The sequence below is a fragment of the Gavialis gangeticus genome, unplaced genomic scaffold (genome assembly GCF_001723915.1).
Source record: "Gavialis gangeticus isolate Ggan-Ray unplaced genomic scaffold, GavGan_comp1, whole genome shotgun sequence".
Taxonomy (NCBI): domain Eukaryota; kingdom Metazoa; phylum Chordata; order Crocodylia; family Gavialidae; genus Gavialis; species Gavialis gangeticus.
In genome coordinates this window covers 7,803,104-7,820,856 of record NW_017729005.1, presented here as the reverse complement: position 1 = coordinate 7,820,856, position 17,753 = coordinate 7,803,104, and the positions used below count along the sequence as shown (strand labels likewise).

Sequence of the window (17,753 nt, the reverse complement as noted above, 5' to 3'; positions counted from 1 at the left end):
CCCAGGCCTGAAGGCCTGTGTTTGTTCAATATGGGCCATGTGTTTTATAGTCATGCTCAGCATTGGCTTCATTTAATCAACTTCCTAGTTGGCTTCCATTACTGAGCGCATGCTGCTTTTGGCAGTAGTTTAATGATAGACTGTGTATTTAATGAGGTTTCTTTTGTATGTGAATGTAAAATGAGATTTTTTTTTCCCCAGTGGTGACTGGGGAAAGAGACCTTGTCTTCTGTTCAAGTAAATATGGTATTTTCATTGCTCTAGCTCTGTTCCTACTCTTACAGTCACAGGTTCACAGAAGTTTGGGGCTGGAAGGGACCTCATGTGATCATCGGATCTAGCCCCCCTGCTCTGGGTAGGAAAGACTGCTGGGATTAAGTAACCCCAGCAAGGTGTGTGTCCAGTCTCCTTTTGTGCCTTCACCACTCCCGCTGGGAGTCTATTCCAGGGTCCGGTCACACAAACTGTCCTATGGCCATACAGCAATATACATACAGGGTGGGATGCTGTACTAGTGTGGTGGCCACTGATTTGTATCTTGCAGTCTGCTAGCAAGACTTCATTAAGGGTTCACAGGGCCATAAGACACCATGCTAGACTAGCCTGTTGTGGGACTGGAGCTAAAATGGGATAACAATCTTTTCTTCCTACAGGAGAAACAAGCACAAACCTGTGCTACTAACAAATGCTGTCTCAGAGGCCAGTCCCATAATTTATAAATAGAAGAGAAAAAGTTTGCAGGTCTCTGCAGGAGCAGAATAATCCTGAAGATGCACATGAAATTCTTTCTCTAATAGGGATACATAAATACTATTTTAACAGGCATAAGATGCACCTCAGTAGACAGGAAATAAAATGGTGACTCGTGCCATTGTTCATCCTCCTTTTCCTTTACTCATGTAGTGTGAGCTTTTGACAGCTCCATCTTAGCCTATAGTGGTGGTGGTCTACTGTATTCCAGAATATTAAAGTAAAATGAGTGGTCCTACTTGCAGGATGCAAACTTCTGTCTTCTGTTTGCAGCTGAAATTTTTTTTTCAAGGTTAGATTGACTGCATTTCCTCTCTTAAATTGTCAGCAGTAGATGTATGTTGGATTACTTTTTGTTTCCACCCGCTGAGAATTAGTAGGAAATTTTGATGGAAAAACCCACCATGATGGAAATAGGGTTTTTTTAGCTTCTGTTTTGGGGGGGGTGTTGTTTTAAATTAGAAATGTTTCTAAGACTTCTACATTGCACAACAAATTGCTCTTTTCTTTTCTTTTTGCTTAACTAATTTATTTTTTTTACTTGAAATGTAAGTGTTTGAACAAGTGAGAGAGTACAGCTGTCAAAAGATTAACCAGCTGAAAACTATTGTCAGCATTAATTTTGCTCTAATAAATGAGTCTCTGAAGCTATTTAGCAGTTTGTAATCTAGATACAAGGCTATTGACCTATGATGGATAGTACTGGATTTTGTTTGTAAGCTTTGACTTAAATTGTCTACTTAATTTGCTGCAGGTCAGATCACAGGATTAGTGGTAAAGGCTGTTATGTGGTTTGAATAAAAACATTGGGGGAACAGAATTAAAAACACTGCATTTTTATTAATGTAGTGATCTGTCCAGTCATTGAGCATGAAAAATTAGTGGTCAAGAGCTGACAGTGGTCTGGTTTATTTGGGGTCCAAATCTAAGCTTCTGTCCCTAACCTAGGTTTGAGTTGGGCATAAGAAGTTACCTGGAGAAAGAAACCAGAGAGGAATCCTTCCTCCAAGGCTGAGGAGTGACTCTAGCACTGCACATGGACAGCCTATATTGTGTCCCTTACCTCTCACCTCTGCTGGAAAATTCTTTGCAGTGGAGGAATGTGGAGTGCATGCCTTGAAAAGTTTTGCAGTATTTTATTTTTAAATAAAAACCTGGCAGCCTCTACTCCAAATTCTGTGGTGCTGATGTTGGTAGTTCTTGTAGAGGTGGGCTCCACATAACAAAGGTAGTCCAACCTGTGATGCTTTACCCTGACCACTATATTGTGTAAAGATACCAGCTTCCTTGTCTAAACATCCTTAGCACCTACAGGGGGAAGGACATTTATTTAACTTGTTTGAATTATTATTATGGTTGTTTTTGATGTTAATATACTGCTGTTAGACCATGAACACCTTTATGTTACTACAGTGATTTGGACATATGGTTGGATGATCCAAACTACTGTGTTGGTAGTAGTTTGATTACCTTTTTATGAAATATTTTCATTTAGTGGGGAAAATGTAAATGGAGCTTCCCATTTAAATGGAGTATAATTTTAATAAATTAATTTAATTGATTGCTTTGTCAGGTTTTGGGGTTTTTTCCCCAAAGGTTATGCTCATTTGTTTAAGATTTGAACTGCATTGTTGCATGTAATTGTACAACATGTAGCACAATGAAGCCTGATCCCACTTAGATCTCAGGGTACCACTTCAGTATAATCGTTTAATAATAGCTATCATCCTAGCTAATTGGTTAATCATAGTACCAACCTTAACTGAGGAAGAGAGTTGTTGTTACTGCAGAACAAAGTCATTTGCAGTGTGGAAGAAAAATGAATAGTCTCATTTGGCCTTTTTGGAAAAACACTGGACTGGTTGAATACATTAAATTCAAAAGTAGGCCATTACTTGCAGCTGACTGTCCTAATAGGCCAAGGTTTGATGCATAACACAGAAATTTATGGTGCCTAGCTTTGTAGATGTATTACTAAATAAGTAGGAAAGATAAGGTATTAATCTCTTTTTTCCAAGTGGTATTATTGGGCCAAATTCACATAGCAGTTTCATCCATTAAAATAAGTTGGTGGGAGGGTGGAGGTGGTGACTAAGGATGTAATTCAAAGTGACATTAGAATTCTTTTCTAATTCTTTTCTTAGAATTATTTTCTAAGCATTTAATCTTGATGCTAAATATCATAGGATAAATCTTGATATTTTTTCATTTAGTGGTATAATGCTGTCCCTGGATGTTAAAGATAGGACATACTTACAGAAAGGAAACTGCAAATGTTAGGGATGTTAATTTTTTTTTCTCTGTCTGTTTAAAAGGTTTTGAAGTTCTCTTTTTGTTGTAAATTATGTATAGAAATATTGGCCTCAATTTCCCCAAGTAGAGGAGAAAACAAACTTCTGTTTTTGAGATTAGCAGCATGCAACGTATTTGTAGTGAAGCTCTGCTGACGAACTGGAGAGCAAGCTTTTATTTTGGCTCCTCTGTGTTTGGATTTAAGCATGGTTGAAAACAAACTATTTTAGAAGGTGTGCTTAAGGTGCTAATAGTTCTTATAAAAAGTAGTTTCATTTTTGAATACCAAAAACTTCATAGCAGTAAGATACTGATAGGTTTTTAAATGCTAAAATAGCCACTTCTTTAGGTGCTTTCCATAAAGAGCTATTTGGAGGTATGCAACATTCCATTATATGGTGATTATTTTAATCAGATAAAAATGATGCAAAATTCAAATTCTGAATGTCACATCATTTTATTTATGACCTTATTTTCTTTCTCAGAATTTAAGTATTTAAAAAATAAAGCTCCCCAGTCCTTTTAGATGAATTTAGAGTTGGGCTTGCATATGTTTCATCAGTATATATTCAGAAATTTTAAATTCTTGATCCTGTAAAGATATAAGTACTCTTATGTTCCTCTTCAATATAAGGTTGAATAATAACTTTATTCAACCTTCTTTCTCCATTAAATGAATTTGATCTGTTCACACATGCAACAGTAAGTACGTGCATGCTGTACCCGATCAGGGCCTACATAAATAAGTTGGTTTTTTTTTTCCCCCTTAAAAGTGCTGCATCTTATGTTGTCTTGATTTAGGAGTTGGAGCCGCTCAAGCTGGAAACCTTACTTTCATGGTTGGTGGAGTGGAACAAGAGTTTGATGCTGCCAAAGAGTTGCTGACATGCATGGGTTCCAGTGTGGTCTATTGTGGAGAGGTTGGAACTGGACAGGTAATGCTTGTGAAGTATACAGTCAGTCTGACCTTTTCCCTTATGTTGTTTTTCCATTCTAATCCCATTCCCAGTAATATACCTCACAATAAGTTACTTAGTTCCAGAATCCACAGTTAAGGCCGTTATCATTTCTGAATCTTTTTGTTTGTTTGCTGATTCTTTTACCAGAATAAAATGCATTAAAATACACGTCTAAACTAATTTGTATCATAGTGGTAGATTTATGGTGTCGTCTGAAAGTAACCACTACATTTGAAGCATTACAAATGGAGTTACTGGGCCAACAAAAAAAAAAGTTTCCCACTGGGTGAAGAAGCCATAGGTCAGCTTCCATTGCCTTGATGCTAGAGTACTCTTCCGGTGTTACCTTTAGGGAGAGGCTGTCTGAATATCTTCAGTCACAATTCTCTGCTGGAGTTGGGTGAAGAAAATTCCTACAAGATAGCTACATGAAAATTGAGCTCACTGGTTATTTAATTTATTTTCAGGCAGCCAAGATCTGCAACAACATGCTCTTAGCTATCAGTATGATTGGAACTGCTGAAGCTATGAATCTTGGAATCAGGTTTGTTAGATTTCATATTTGGTTTTTTGGTTTTTTATAATAGCAGTGTCTGTTCTGTGCTGGTTGACTTTTCTATAGTGAGAAAATAACTATCAGATGGTATAAATGAGATTCTGCCAGAAAAAAAATTTAGAAGTGTTCTGTTATTAGAATGTAACAGAGCTCATTTATTTAACCAAAAGTAGGACTCGTGAGAACAGGAGTGTTCTTTGCAGTGGCTATAAACTATTATATTTTCCCCTCTAAACTTATACTGTATTTTATACAATGTCAGTTTCCTCTATTACGATGCAATACACAATATGCTCACTATATGTAGATGTACTGAGATAATACGGAGGTAGTTTTACTTGAAGCAAAAGCTAATATAGAGTATCTCTCAGTGTTATGTTTCCACATAGCTCCATTTGGCTTTATTTGCCTATGTTAGATATTGTTCAAAACAAATTCTAAAAAGAAACTGCTAGCATTTGTGTATATCTCAATAGAAATTAGGATGCAATCATAAAAAGACAATTTACCCTCCTGTCAAACTTAACTGCTGTAGTTTGTCATGCTCACCACAATACTTCCTTGTGAAAAATCCAATGTAGATTCTATTACTTTGCTTAAACAGTTTCCTGTTGTAAGAGGACTGATTAGATGATGTATCTAAGTTGTAAACAGTAACACTGAAACAGTTTACTTAAGAAGCAGTTTTCCTTCCATTTTTAAGGGATTTGGGTTGTATGCGTGTATTTACACTTCCTAAATTTTATTTCATAATCATTTGTGTGTAAGCCTCTGCAACTTTTAATTAAATTTAGCAATATTTTTCTTTCTCAGACTTGCATAATAGAGTTTGCAGATTTATCTGTGATGAAGTCCTTGCTTCTGAGAGAAATTTATAAATACATAGTTTTTATTGATCTCTATAGACACACGCTTATGACTCTGCATCAAAAACTGCAGATGTTGTCACTGTGTCACTTTGAGGTTGACAAAAAATTTAAAAACTGTTACGGGGCATTAGATTATTTAAATTGAGAAGCAAGTATACACATGCATGTGCACGCTCACAAGGCAGGGTAATGGATTCACATTTCCTCTTAATTACCATATCAAGATGCGGTTGTTTTATTGAATTGCCCTTGTCTCAGATGTTAGACTATCTTGACCTATTAAGTTGTCATGTTGTAATTGAGATAAAAGAGGAATTTGCTTTGCATCAGTGCTAATTGGTTTATCAATATCCTGTACCATTTACATTTTAAAATTGAGCGTCTGTAAGATAGTGAAGCATATCTGCATCAAGCTATTATAAAAGCAGTACAGTTGTATGCAGTTATTGAAATTCACTGTGGTGTAAAGCTTGTATCATAGTCAGTTTTTAGTCAACATTCACTTAATAAAGTCATGTGCAACTGATTTCTTGTTATACTTTTCTCCATATTTCTAGGGGTGATTTTTTTTTTTTTCTTTTTTTAAATGCCTGGCACCAAAATCCTAGGCAAAACTAATTGGTGTCTGTAACCACTGTAGCTTGTGTCTGGACTTTCAAATTCCATCTTATTTTTGTTTTTTGGAGCATTTGGTTGTGTTTGGATTATATAAAACTCATGTTTTCATAGCATTTGAGAGTGCCAGCTTTCTTGCCCCACAGCACTGGTCATGCAGCTCATTCCTGATTGGCAGCCTCTGATTATTCCTATTCTGAGTATTCTTTTAGGAGAAACTGCTCCTCATACTAAACCATATTGGGCTTTGTTATATAGATCTTAATCCAAAACCCTTTGAAGTAAATGGGACTCTTTCCACTGTTTTGTAATGGGCTTTGGGTCAAGCTCGTAAGAGAGTACCTATATACTTATAATTCCACAGGTGAAATTTTTGTATGCATTAACCCAGTGTGACATCTAGTTCAAATATGATGCTACTAAATATGATATTATTGTCATCCAAAATAATTTGCCTACTTTTACAGCCAAGTTTTATAGCATCTGACTACGTAGGCTATTGCCTGGCAAAGCTTATGCTTCCTGAATGAGTTGGTCTTTAAATTGCCACTGTGCCATGACTTCAGACTAACATGACTAACTACTTGTCTCTAGGCTTAAGTGCATGTAATTGACATGATATCAAATATAATTTGTCCAACTTTAATCTGGCCATTATATTGTAGCTGTTATCATGTATTCTAACTCAGTTGCTCGCAGAAATGCTCAAACACAATAAAATTTTGCAAGTTCTGGTAGATAAACCCAACCAATTATTGTAGGGGCTAGGGTAGAAAAGTTAGAAAATGTAACCTGATTTATCAAGGTGATATAGGTTTGTTAATGGCCTGAAAGTTTGCTGGAAGTTTTAACAATTTATAACTGCTAGGAATTTGTATGTTTCTTTGAACAAAAAAATGATTGTTGCATCTATATTTTTGATAGACATGGATACAATTCCAGTAATAAAAGAGAAATTGGCCACTAACAAAAACATCCTAAAACTAATCAAGATTATTTTTAGACTTAAAAGAGAAAGACGGAGATGCAAGTGGCCTTCTATTTTTTTTATTTTTATCTTTATGTCTAGATAGCTGGAATGTTCAATACTTATATATAACAACATTTTTAAATAATTTTTAAAAATGTCAAAAGTAGTAAGGACTATATATAATAAAGGGAAAAGTTTGGAACCTGTTTCCATGAAATGTAGACTGCCATGAAAAGGTACTCAGCACTTTGCAACATCAGATCTGTAGTTTTCCATTCAAAATATTCAATTGAGAAATAAGCCAGATCATTATCATAAACTCGTGTATGTGGTGATCTAGCAACCTCAGGTTCTCCAACTATTTAAACATCCTTCCCACATGAATGTAGATTCTTCTTTAATTTTATGAAACTGTTGCTGGTATGTGCTCATGCATACTACATAAATAGACAAGCTGTCTGCGTGCAACATAGTGTATTGCAAAAACAAACAGACACTTTACTTAAGCTTAATAGAAACTGTAAACACCTTTTTGGTTATGTTAATGAGCTATAGCGCTATTGCAGCATTTTCAAGCAGTGCAGCAGCTCTTTCATTTTCTTATACAGATTTTTTTTGTAGTTGTCTCTATAATCACTAAAATAACTGTCTGCTGCTGTTTTCATTTTGGGCTACTCAATTTGAAAAAATGGTAGAAATATTCATAATACAGTATAAGTAGCACCCACAATTCCTCAGTAACTAACTTCCATAAAAATAGTACAATATCATAATACAGTTCGTATGTTTAGCTTCTTTATATTTCTACCAAGAAGGCTGCAGCAGTGGGCGTACACTGTATCCTGGGAAGTTTTGAAAGGGGCGTCATGGCAGAATTCCTTGTCTTATAAAGTGTCTTCTGCAGTTGTGTGACTCTGCTACCCTCAACATGGGGGCTATATCTAAATGCATGATCAAGCTCTGTGAGATTCTTAATAGTCCTCTCCAGGCACTCGGATGATGAAATCCATAATGAAAAATACATTTCTATTGGTGATGAGTGAGTCTCAAAAGGTTCTGTCTGAATAATGATCTAAAACTTACCATATGCCTCATCCAGGGCATTTCAGCCTGAAAATCTCTCACGTTCATTCTTTGGCCTTATTCAGCCAGTAGCTTATGAAGTACCTTTCTCATGGAATGTCACTTTTTTTTTTTCTTTCTGCTCTTGACTGAAAGTGGGGAGAAGTTTGTGAAAATATTAAAGTAAATAATTATTTTGAACCTTAAAAGAATGGGTTTTAGTTTTGAACAGTGGTTCTGATTTTGTTCTTGTTTTATCCAGATCTTTTTATCTATTGCAGGTTTTTAGGATTTTTGTTGAAGAAGCATTAATTTGACACGGATATTGTTTTTCTGTTATGTTATAAATAATGTTAAGAGACTGGCTGCTTTCTCTGTTTATACGGAAGAACATTTTGGGAATTGTAAATGCACACACGCGTACCCATACTCTTACCACATCCAGTGGCAAGTTATTATGGGGACTGACAGACTGTCATCATTTTGATAGCTTGAGCAGTATATCTCTTGAACAGCAATGGAGCTCTTATGCAGAAAATATCATATGTTCCCAGCCAATTTACAGGGAAACAGCAATAACATTTTATCATGGTTGAGAGCCCAGTAGCTGCTTCCTATTAAACTTGCCCTTTCAGATACCTGTCTTGGATTAATTTGTTGATTTCAAATGGAAACTCAGTCTTCTCCACTGAAGCATGACTTTCTAGGATAGACTCTCGCTGAATGACAATTACTGTATATTCTAGCTGGTTTCAAACCATTACAAGCTTTGGGCACAGTGGAAGACAGAGGACTTCTTCAGTAACTGATTTTAATACATGTCTAATTTTAACTGTCAGTTATATATGCACCAGTAGATGAATTCTCAGAAAGATGAAATGCAAAACACTTCTAACTTGCTCTTTTTAATGATACACTTGCTGAAAGAGGAAAAAAAGTAGCTCAGATCTCCTGAAGAGAATGGTGGGTAAGAGCATTGAAGTTTGAAAAGCAGAGATTTAAACTGACACGGTCTTCTTTCTCCCATGCTGAGCAAAATTTATTTTTACATTTTCCTTTTATACTTAATGCTGAAAATATATTAAGTATATACAGTACATCTATTTTCAAACCTATTTTGTTCACAGAACTGATTGGAATGCTTTTGGGACAATATTCATTTTCAGGGCTAGGATTCTATGTAATTTGTAATACCCTGCTCTCCCTTTTGCCAGCCCCTGGTTGTACAGCATAAACTCCACTAAAAGCTATAGTTAGAATTTACTGGGTGCTACCAGTTATGATACGAGGAGGTGCTTTACTGCTGAAAGTACTATCTTGTGTAGTGTGCACACATGGACATGCATACACCCACCCCCACATGCACTTAAGTGCTCTGTTTGGATGAGAGTGTAATACCTATGTGTGAAAGATCAGGAGTAACATGTTCCAAACATTGTTTTTAGTTGGTACTCCAATGTACAGACTATTTTAGTGAAACAGTCACAGTAATTCTAGTCACAAAGTACTTCTTTTAAGACCTTGGATGCCCTATAGCAGAAGATTAAAATGAAGTGGTGCCAGGGAGCCCTCTTCATTTTAAAAAAAAAACCCTTAAAATAATTGAGAGAATCAAAATGATAAGGGAAAATGAAAAGATTGGGTAAGGCAATACAGCTTAGATTCTAAGTCGGCAGGAGGCTTTTTGTTGACTTCACTCAAATGTTTTCATTAGGCCATAAACAGAGAAATGACAGTGGTAATTCTAAAAGGCATCTTAGAAATATAAAAAAGTGTTTTTTATTGGGAAAAATAGAAAATAAATATTTGCAGACAGCCAAGAGAGCAGTATATGGACTTTAGGATCCACCATATTAAGTGCTGTTTTACATGCAAAGAATTACTGCTGAAATAAATATTGCTTATTAAAGTAGCCAGTATTCCATTTATAATGAGCTTTAATATCGTATTTAAATATTTCATCTGTAACCAGAAATTCCTAGCATTATTTCATAAGCCTTGGTTATCGGTTATTGTCACAGAAAAGATAAGAATTGGTACAAAGAGAAGGAAGTTTCTCTTGGTGTGAAGCTGAAACTGACTTGGAATTATGATATGAAACATGTTTTGCATTTAGCTTATCTTCCTCCCCCTCTTCCCCCTCCCCCCCAGCAGGAAGTATGTGACTACAGTAAGTTGTGAAATCTTTTTTTTAAAAATGTTGTTCTGTTTGCGTTAGTATTAAGAGAGAATTGTCTCTTCTCTTTCTTTTTCCCTTTTTGGAGAATGAAATGGAAAAGAAGTAAAATCTCTCAAAACTGTTGGCACCCATCACTGATATAAATGCAGTTCACATAAAATTATATTTGCAACTCGATTTTTATAAAAACACAAAATTGTAACAGGATTAAAAGCTTACTGTATTTAAAGTAATGTCATGAGTGCATTTCTTTAAAGTCCACATTGAACACTAGCTTGTGCCATCAGCTCAGTGATAGAACAAATGATGTTTCTGCTTGGACAAGCTTTGTTTTATCAGGATCAGTAACCTTATCAGCAGTTGACCCAGAACTATAATGCATGTCTGTGAATAGATAGAGAGCATATGTCACAGTTCCATACAGACTTGCTTCATAAGCAAGAATGTATAATGAAGATTTAAAAGAAGATGCAGATGTGAACAACATAACGTTTTACATTTTTAATAGCATTTATGTTTTTCAGTATCGTTTTTTGCTTGCTTTATATTTTGTTTCATATACATACATACCCATCCATTCAGTAGCATAGATACTTCTGTAATGACTATTTATTTACTAAAACCTTGTTTTGATGTTTTTGGTAAATTCTTAAAGAATATCATTTTGAGGGAAGGCATATGAAGATCAGTTGTACCAATACCATCTGTCCTTTTAGCAACTGATGTGCAAGAGAAGTGGTATTCTCAGAGGATCTTTTATTTTTGCCTGCATTTTCAAAATTGCTAGGTGGAAGGGTCTTTGCCTAGTGCAGAAAGCATGAGCTGAAAGCTTATTGCTTAAATGGTAGATAGATGCTCTTTAATTTAAGGTAGGTCATCCCAACCCCCAATATCAATACTCTATCATTTTTCATGACTTATAATAAAGGGAGAGAAATGATGGTGTGGTCCTAACATATAAAACAAGTCACCCATATCTTGTGCATTTTGACATTAACACTTCTCTTCCTTGACCTTTGACAGGTTAGGGCTTGACCCAAAACTGCTGGCCAAAATCCTAAATATGAGCTCAGGTCGTTGCTGGTCAAGTGACACTTACAATCCTGTTCCAGGAGTAATGGAAGGAGTACCTTCTGCTAATAACTACCAAGGTGGCTTTGGAACAACACTCATGGCTAAGGTATGTACATACAAACCTTATATATAAGTACAAAAAATAATGTCTCCTTGTTTGTCAAAATGAAATAACATTTTTTTTCCTCTCTTGTACCTGCATTCCAGCAAAATATCCTATATAGCTTAGTTCTTTTTATCCATATGCCTTCTAATAGACTTCTGGATAGAATGGGGTATTTTTCTCTAAGATGAAATTGTGAAAAATATTGGGAATTTTGTGCGTCTGTGGATCATGCTGTACCTATAACTGTAGCTCCAGATTGTCAGCTGAGTTTTTGATAAGCGTGACTATACTTGTAAGGAGCTGTCTCCTACAGTATGTTACAACAGAATGGATTAGTGTTAGCACTCTACACTTCAAAGTGTCTCAGTGCAAGGCTATGTTTGCTTTCTTTGATACTGAACTTACTTATTAGTAGAAGGTCCTTGTCAACTAGGCTAGGGACAGACATTATACATAAACCGGTATAAGTGATCTTAAATTGGTTCAAATCTGTAACACAACAGAAGCTCAGTGCACATAAACTGCGTTCATAATGGCCAAAACCAGTTTAACTTAAACCTGGATGGAAGTTGTGTCAGGCTTAACTGATTTTAGGTTAAATTGGTTTATTGAATGTCTGTCCCAAATCCTCTCCAGGTTCAAGTTAACTCACAGTCCCCACAACATGCCAGGATGTTTTGCACCTTCCCTACAAACCCTGCCCCTCACAGAGTGGGTAGGCTACTCTTGGCCCAAGCTGTCTGCTGTAGCCAAGCATGGAGGCATGTTCAAGTACCCCCCGCCTTCTGGCTGAATTTCCAGAATCAAAGTGAATGTCTGTTCACTTGATTATCAGTTCAATCTATGGAGCTTAGATTAACCTACAAAGATTGAATTGATTCAGCCTCAGGCTTTTTGACTGTCTATATTTAACCCTAGAGTCTACATATAATAAAAATCTAGCTCTTGTATACATCACTTTGTCAGCTTATTTAAATCCACATATATCTATTGATTTCAGTGGGCACATCCACATGAACCCTCACGTCAGGGGCAGTGCATAGGGAGTGCATGCAGGTGCACGTGCACCCCCCTAAGCATGGTGGTGCACCACTGACACTGTCAGCGGCACCTGTGGGTGGTTGCCACTTGCCACCCTGCTGTCGACACCAGTGGTGTCTGCAGGTGGTCCGCGATCCCCACTGGCCGCTGCCAACGCTGTACATGCTGCATGTGCCTCTTGCAGCATCTCAACCCCCCCCATCATTCCCACAGCTCCCTGATCACTTCCCCACCTGGCCCCAGCTTCCTGATGGTTCCCCCAACCTCCCCACACTCACCAGCTGCAGCAGTGGCTGTTGGGGCCACTTGGGACCTCATGGCACAGCCCTCCAGCATGGTGGGGGGCAGTAGGGATCGACCCCGGCCGCCTGGCATCTGCACTGCCTTTACAGCATTGTGGGAGTGCAGCCTGGCACAGCAAGGAGCTGCGCAGCACCACTCTGTCAGGCAACTCTGGGCCGCTCGGGCTGAGCAGCAGTGAGCCCTGAGTGATGGCCACAGCGACCCCCAAGCTGCCTGACAACACATGATGCCACACAGTGCCTTGCTGAGCCAAGCTGCACACCTGTGATGTGGCAGCAGCAGCACAGGTGCCAGGTGGCCAGGGCCAATCCCTGTGGGGAGGCTGTGCCATGAGACCCTGAGTGGCTCCAGTGGCCACTGCTACTGCCAGTGAGTGGAGAGATACTGGGGCCGGTTGGGGGCTGGGACCGGACAGGGGGGGCAAGTGGGGAGCTGGGACCAGGTGGGAAGAGCAAGTGGGCAGCTGTGGGCCCTGTTGGGGGAAGCTGTGGCCCCTGTGGGGGGGCTGTGACCCACCCCTCCTGAGCAGCCTCCCCATATGCCCCCCCACATCCACGGTGCCCCCAACAATCTAGCCACAAACCCTGCACCCACATACCTTGTCCTGTGGGTCAGGAGTGATGGGACTGGGGTGGAAAGCAGTCTGTGGTTTGAGAGTGAAGGGCAGAGGCAGGACTCTGGCATCTCAGTGCTGTACATCCTGGTGAGCGAAGGGGGTAGGCGCATCTGTTGATTTTTCTATGACAAAAAAGCCAAAAGTAAAGCCAAACTGTGTAGATATTTAGAATGTATTTTGTTATAATGATAGAGGCACTGATAGGCTTCCAAATTTCTTTAAAATTGTAAATATATCAATAAAACATTGCCCAACTGATTTGATTTCTCTCTGTCTATATCTATCTAGTAGTCTTTTGTTTTAATTGTGGAAGAACTTGGATTTTGGGGGTATTTTAAAGAGTGACTTTGGGATTTTTTTTTTCAGGGATTTTGCAGTTTTTAAATAGGGAACACCAGAATTCCTGCTAGTGAAACAAGTAGCAGGACCCAGGCAGAGGAGACTGCTCAGAGCTGGCAGCCGGGACCCAGCTGTAGGTGGCTGAACTCCTGGCCACTTGGGGCCTGGAGGGCATGCTTTGACAATTCAGAGCAGACCACCATACTGAGAACATCTTCTGGGCAATAGCTGCCTAGATGGCCAGGCAGTGGCACACATGGCAGTAGTGCTGCACAAAGGCCAACTCTGCAGCCACAGCCCACTGGCAGCTGGCCCAGAGGTGCAGATGCCTTTAAAAGCCATGCAGTCCCCATCTGAGTCTGCCATGCATGCAGCCTTGGGGTCAAATGCTTTTACAGGTGGCAGCAGGTCACAACCAGGCAGCAGCCCCCACTACCAGACTGTTGCAGTGGTTAGAGGGTGCAGAGACTTCTTAGGGCTGCTTCAGCAGTCTAGCTGACATGAGGGGTAGCGTCCCCAAATACCAATTAGCCAGGCCCCAGAAGCTCCTGTCTGTTTGTATCTTCCAGTTAACATGGGCCTTAAGGCCCACCCATCTAACTAATAGCCCCTACTGTGTGGGGCCAAAGGGTGAAAGATACAGCTTTTTTATTTGTTTTGGGACAACTAAGGAAAAATCAGGATAGGAGTGATGTGGGGTTTAAAGGGTCAAAATGTGAAAAAAGGGCTCTAGATGGGGACACTGAGCAGAGCCCCCCAGGCCACACCCACCAGTCCTCAAAGGCATCCAAGGAGCCAGTGGACACGGCCCATTGGTGTTCTTCCTGCAGATATGCAGACCTCAGAAGCTCCTGTCTATTTGTCCATTCAGAATTGTTGTGGGCTCTAAGGCCCACCCAGTAAACTAGTAGCCCCCACTATATGGTGGCTAATGAATGAATGGAGCAACTGATTTTGTGGGACAACTAATGGAAAAAAAAATGGATAGGAATGACATGGGGGTCATAGGGTCAAAACATGAAAGTAAGTGCTCTGGAGGAGGACACAGGCCACACCTGCCAGTCCTCAAAGCATCCAGGGAGCCAGTGGACACCGCCCACTGGTGCTCTGCCCAGCAGTGTGCACAGACAAGTGAGAAGAAGCCAGCCCCACAGTCTCCAGGCACCTTCCTGGCCAGAGCCTCCTTCCTGGTCAAGTACAGAGCCCACTTGGCCAGGGTCAGGAAGAGGTTGACCAGGAGGTCCCAGGACTTAATGGGGCCATGGATGGGGTGACCAAAAACAAAAAGGTGGCTCAGGAGTTCTTGGCGCCGCACTTCAGGAGGGATGTGGCCAGCATTGAGAGGGTCCAGAGGAGGGCCACTCGCATGAGCAGGGGGCAGCAAGGCAGGCCCTACGAGCAGAGGCTATGGGACCTGAACCTGTTCAGCTTCCACAAGAGAAGGCTGAGAGGGGATCTGGTGGCCATCTACAAACTGGCCAAGGGGGACCAGCAGGCTATTGGAGAGTCCCTGTTCCCCTGAGCACTACCGGGAGTAACAAGGAATACCGGCCATAAGTTGACTGAGAGTAGATTCAGGCTAGACATTAGAAGGCACCACTTCACAGTCAGGGTGGCTATGATCTGGAACCAACTTCCAAGGGCAGTGGTGCTCACTTCTACCCTGGGGGTCTTCAGAAGGAGGCTAGATAATCACCTAGCCAGGGTTGTTTGACCCCAGCATTCTTTCCTGCGCGTGGCGGAGGGTCGGATTTGATCATCTGCTTGGGTGCCTTCCAACCCTACTAACTATGAAACTATGAACAGCTCCATAGAGGAGCCCCCAGCTGAGGTCCCCAGTGGTTCATGGGATGAGGATGGAGTACAGATTCAGCCACCAGGGTGCCCCAGCCACGCCCTTGCCAAGCAGGTTCCTCCACTTGGTGTCTGAGCAGGATGTGAGGGCAGCATGGTGGATCGTGTGGCACACAAGTGTGTAGAGGTGGCGGCGATGGGCGCTGGAAAAGCAGACCGGTCTGGTGTCCTCCAGCTGGCTTAGGTGGTAGAGCAGGGAGCGCCGTGAGGCTGGGCAAGGTGCCGGTCCCACAACAAACTCCAGTGGGGTGGGGGAGGGGGTGGGGACTGACACTGTGCAGGACCTGGTTAACAAAGGCAAAGGTGTAGGGAGGTAAACCAGATTTCACCTCCTGGACCAGACAGCAGGTTGCATGCGTCGTCGGTAGACCCATGCACTTTCCAGAAGTTCCTGAGAATGAACTACTTGCCAGGGCAGCTTTTTATACTGCTGAGGCTGGCACAGGGCAGGTTTTTGTACCGCTGGGGCCAGCACAGGTGCTGGCCTCAGCGTCTAGTTCCCCCTGGCTGCAGATCTGGGAGGAACTAAGCAGGGTTATTTTGCCCCAAGTGGGACAGTTTGCCTCACACCAAAGTGCATGTTGGCATGTGTGCTGAGGCAAAAAGCCCTGGCTCAGATTTGTGTTACTTCTGTTGGAGCTGCTACAAGTGCACATGCCTGCACATGTGGACATGCCTAGTCAGATTGGCCTGAATTGCATCAACTTTTTATCTGGTCCAAGGCATCTTCCATATGACAGTCTCAAAGTGCATTGCAAAAACTGATTGACTTAAGACCTAGAACACTTGTCTGAAGTTATTACAAATGGCAAAAAATGAGCCACAGAGGCTGATTCATCTAAACTCACGTCCTAAGTCAGTGGCAGAAACTGGCTTAGAATCTAGGTCTTTTCTCTCCGTCCTATGTTGTGATAAGACTTTTTTTGTAAAAATTGTTCTTTTAACTAAAAAAAAAATGTGGGTGCATCTACATGCAAGTAATGCAACTCAATAAACTCTGGAGTGCTTTGAGCCAGACTGCTCCTGGGTGTAGCGTTTACACATGCACCCAGAATAGCAGCACTTTGAGCCAGGGCAGAGCAGCAGAGTGCATGGGGGGGTTAGCCTTGGGCTCTGAGTGGTGGCAGCAGGCAGCAGAGAGGCTGGCTGGGGCACAAGGATTCTGAAACTGTGGAGCTGTGTGGTTAGGCATCAGGTAACCACCCCCCCACCCCACCCCCGCACTTCAGCACCCACATGTCCAAGCCAGCCCTTGTCACCGTCCATACATGCATTTCAGTGCAGTTACTTACTCCGCAGTAAGGTAGTACTATCATGGAGTTAATTAGTTTACTAATTAAACTAGAGTTAATTAATGCACGGTGCCCTAAGATTGGCACCCGTGTCGATGGTGATTCTTTTCTGCAGAACTAATTAGTCTACTCTACGGTAAAGCGCATAAGTAGATGCACCCAGTTTGTTTTAATCAAATATTTTCAGAGGTGACATTCTTAATTCCTACACAGGACTTTGTGCTCTTTGTATCTTTATAGAGTGGACAGTAACATTGGTGTTCCACAACTTTGTGAGCTTTTTTCCTGATGTACCTCACTGTAGGACTGGAAGGTAATGAGAGGTTTCCTTGCAGATCTACTTAAAAATGTTTTGGAATATTATTTGGGATTCAACAAAAACCAAATCAAACAAAACCAAAAACCAAACCAATAATTCTGCCTACTACAGACCCACATGCTGAATTTTGTCACCGCTTAAGTTGTGCTATCTCCTGGTTGCTTTGGTTCGACTCTATTCTGACCTAATATGCCAGTGTGTCTGCTTTCTTTTGTGTTCCCAGCACTTTATCTCTTATTCAGCATGAGCTCAGAATAGAAAAGTTAAGAGTGCCCATATCAAATTCTTCTTCCCCAGTAGTGAGATTATTTGTCCTGATTGTGAAAGAGACTTTCATTTCATGTGAAGGCTTCTCTCTTCCTCAGAGCATTGGCAACCTGGTGAGCTTGGTTTGTATCTAACAGACAGAAGCAAATGAGTAAGGGCTTCTTTTTAGTAAATATGCATCCTTCAGCTTGAGTGCAGATCTAATGTTAGAGATAAACAAGGACCATCGCTGGTTTAACTTGGTGTATGCATCAGATAGTTGTGTGCAAACTATGCATCTTGCAAGATGC

At 40.6% G+C, this 17,753-nt stretch overlaps 1 protein-coding gene across 1 annotated transcript in view; it reads left to right on the top strand.

The window, feature by feature from the left end:
• The window catches only part of HIBADH (3-hydroxyisobutyrate dehydrogenase), a 174,161-nt gene that overhangs the window by 133,173 nt on the left and 23,235 nt on the right, over nucleotides 1-17,753 (top strand). Inside the window, exons 5-7 of the mRNA XM_019508634.1 lie at nucleotides 3,844-3,977; nucleotides 4,469-4,545; nucleotides 11,276-11,432. Of these exons, the coding sequence (XP_019364179.1) occupies nucleotides 3,844-3,977; nucleotides 4,469-4,545; nucleotides 11,276-11,432 (368 nt within the window). The remainder of the gene's footprint in view (nucleotides 1-3,843; nucleotides 3,978-4,468; nucleotides 4,546-11,275; nucleotides 11,433-17,753) is intronic.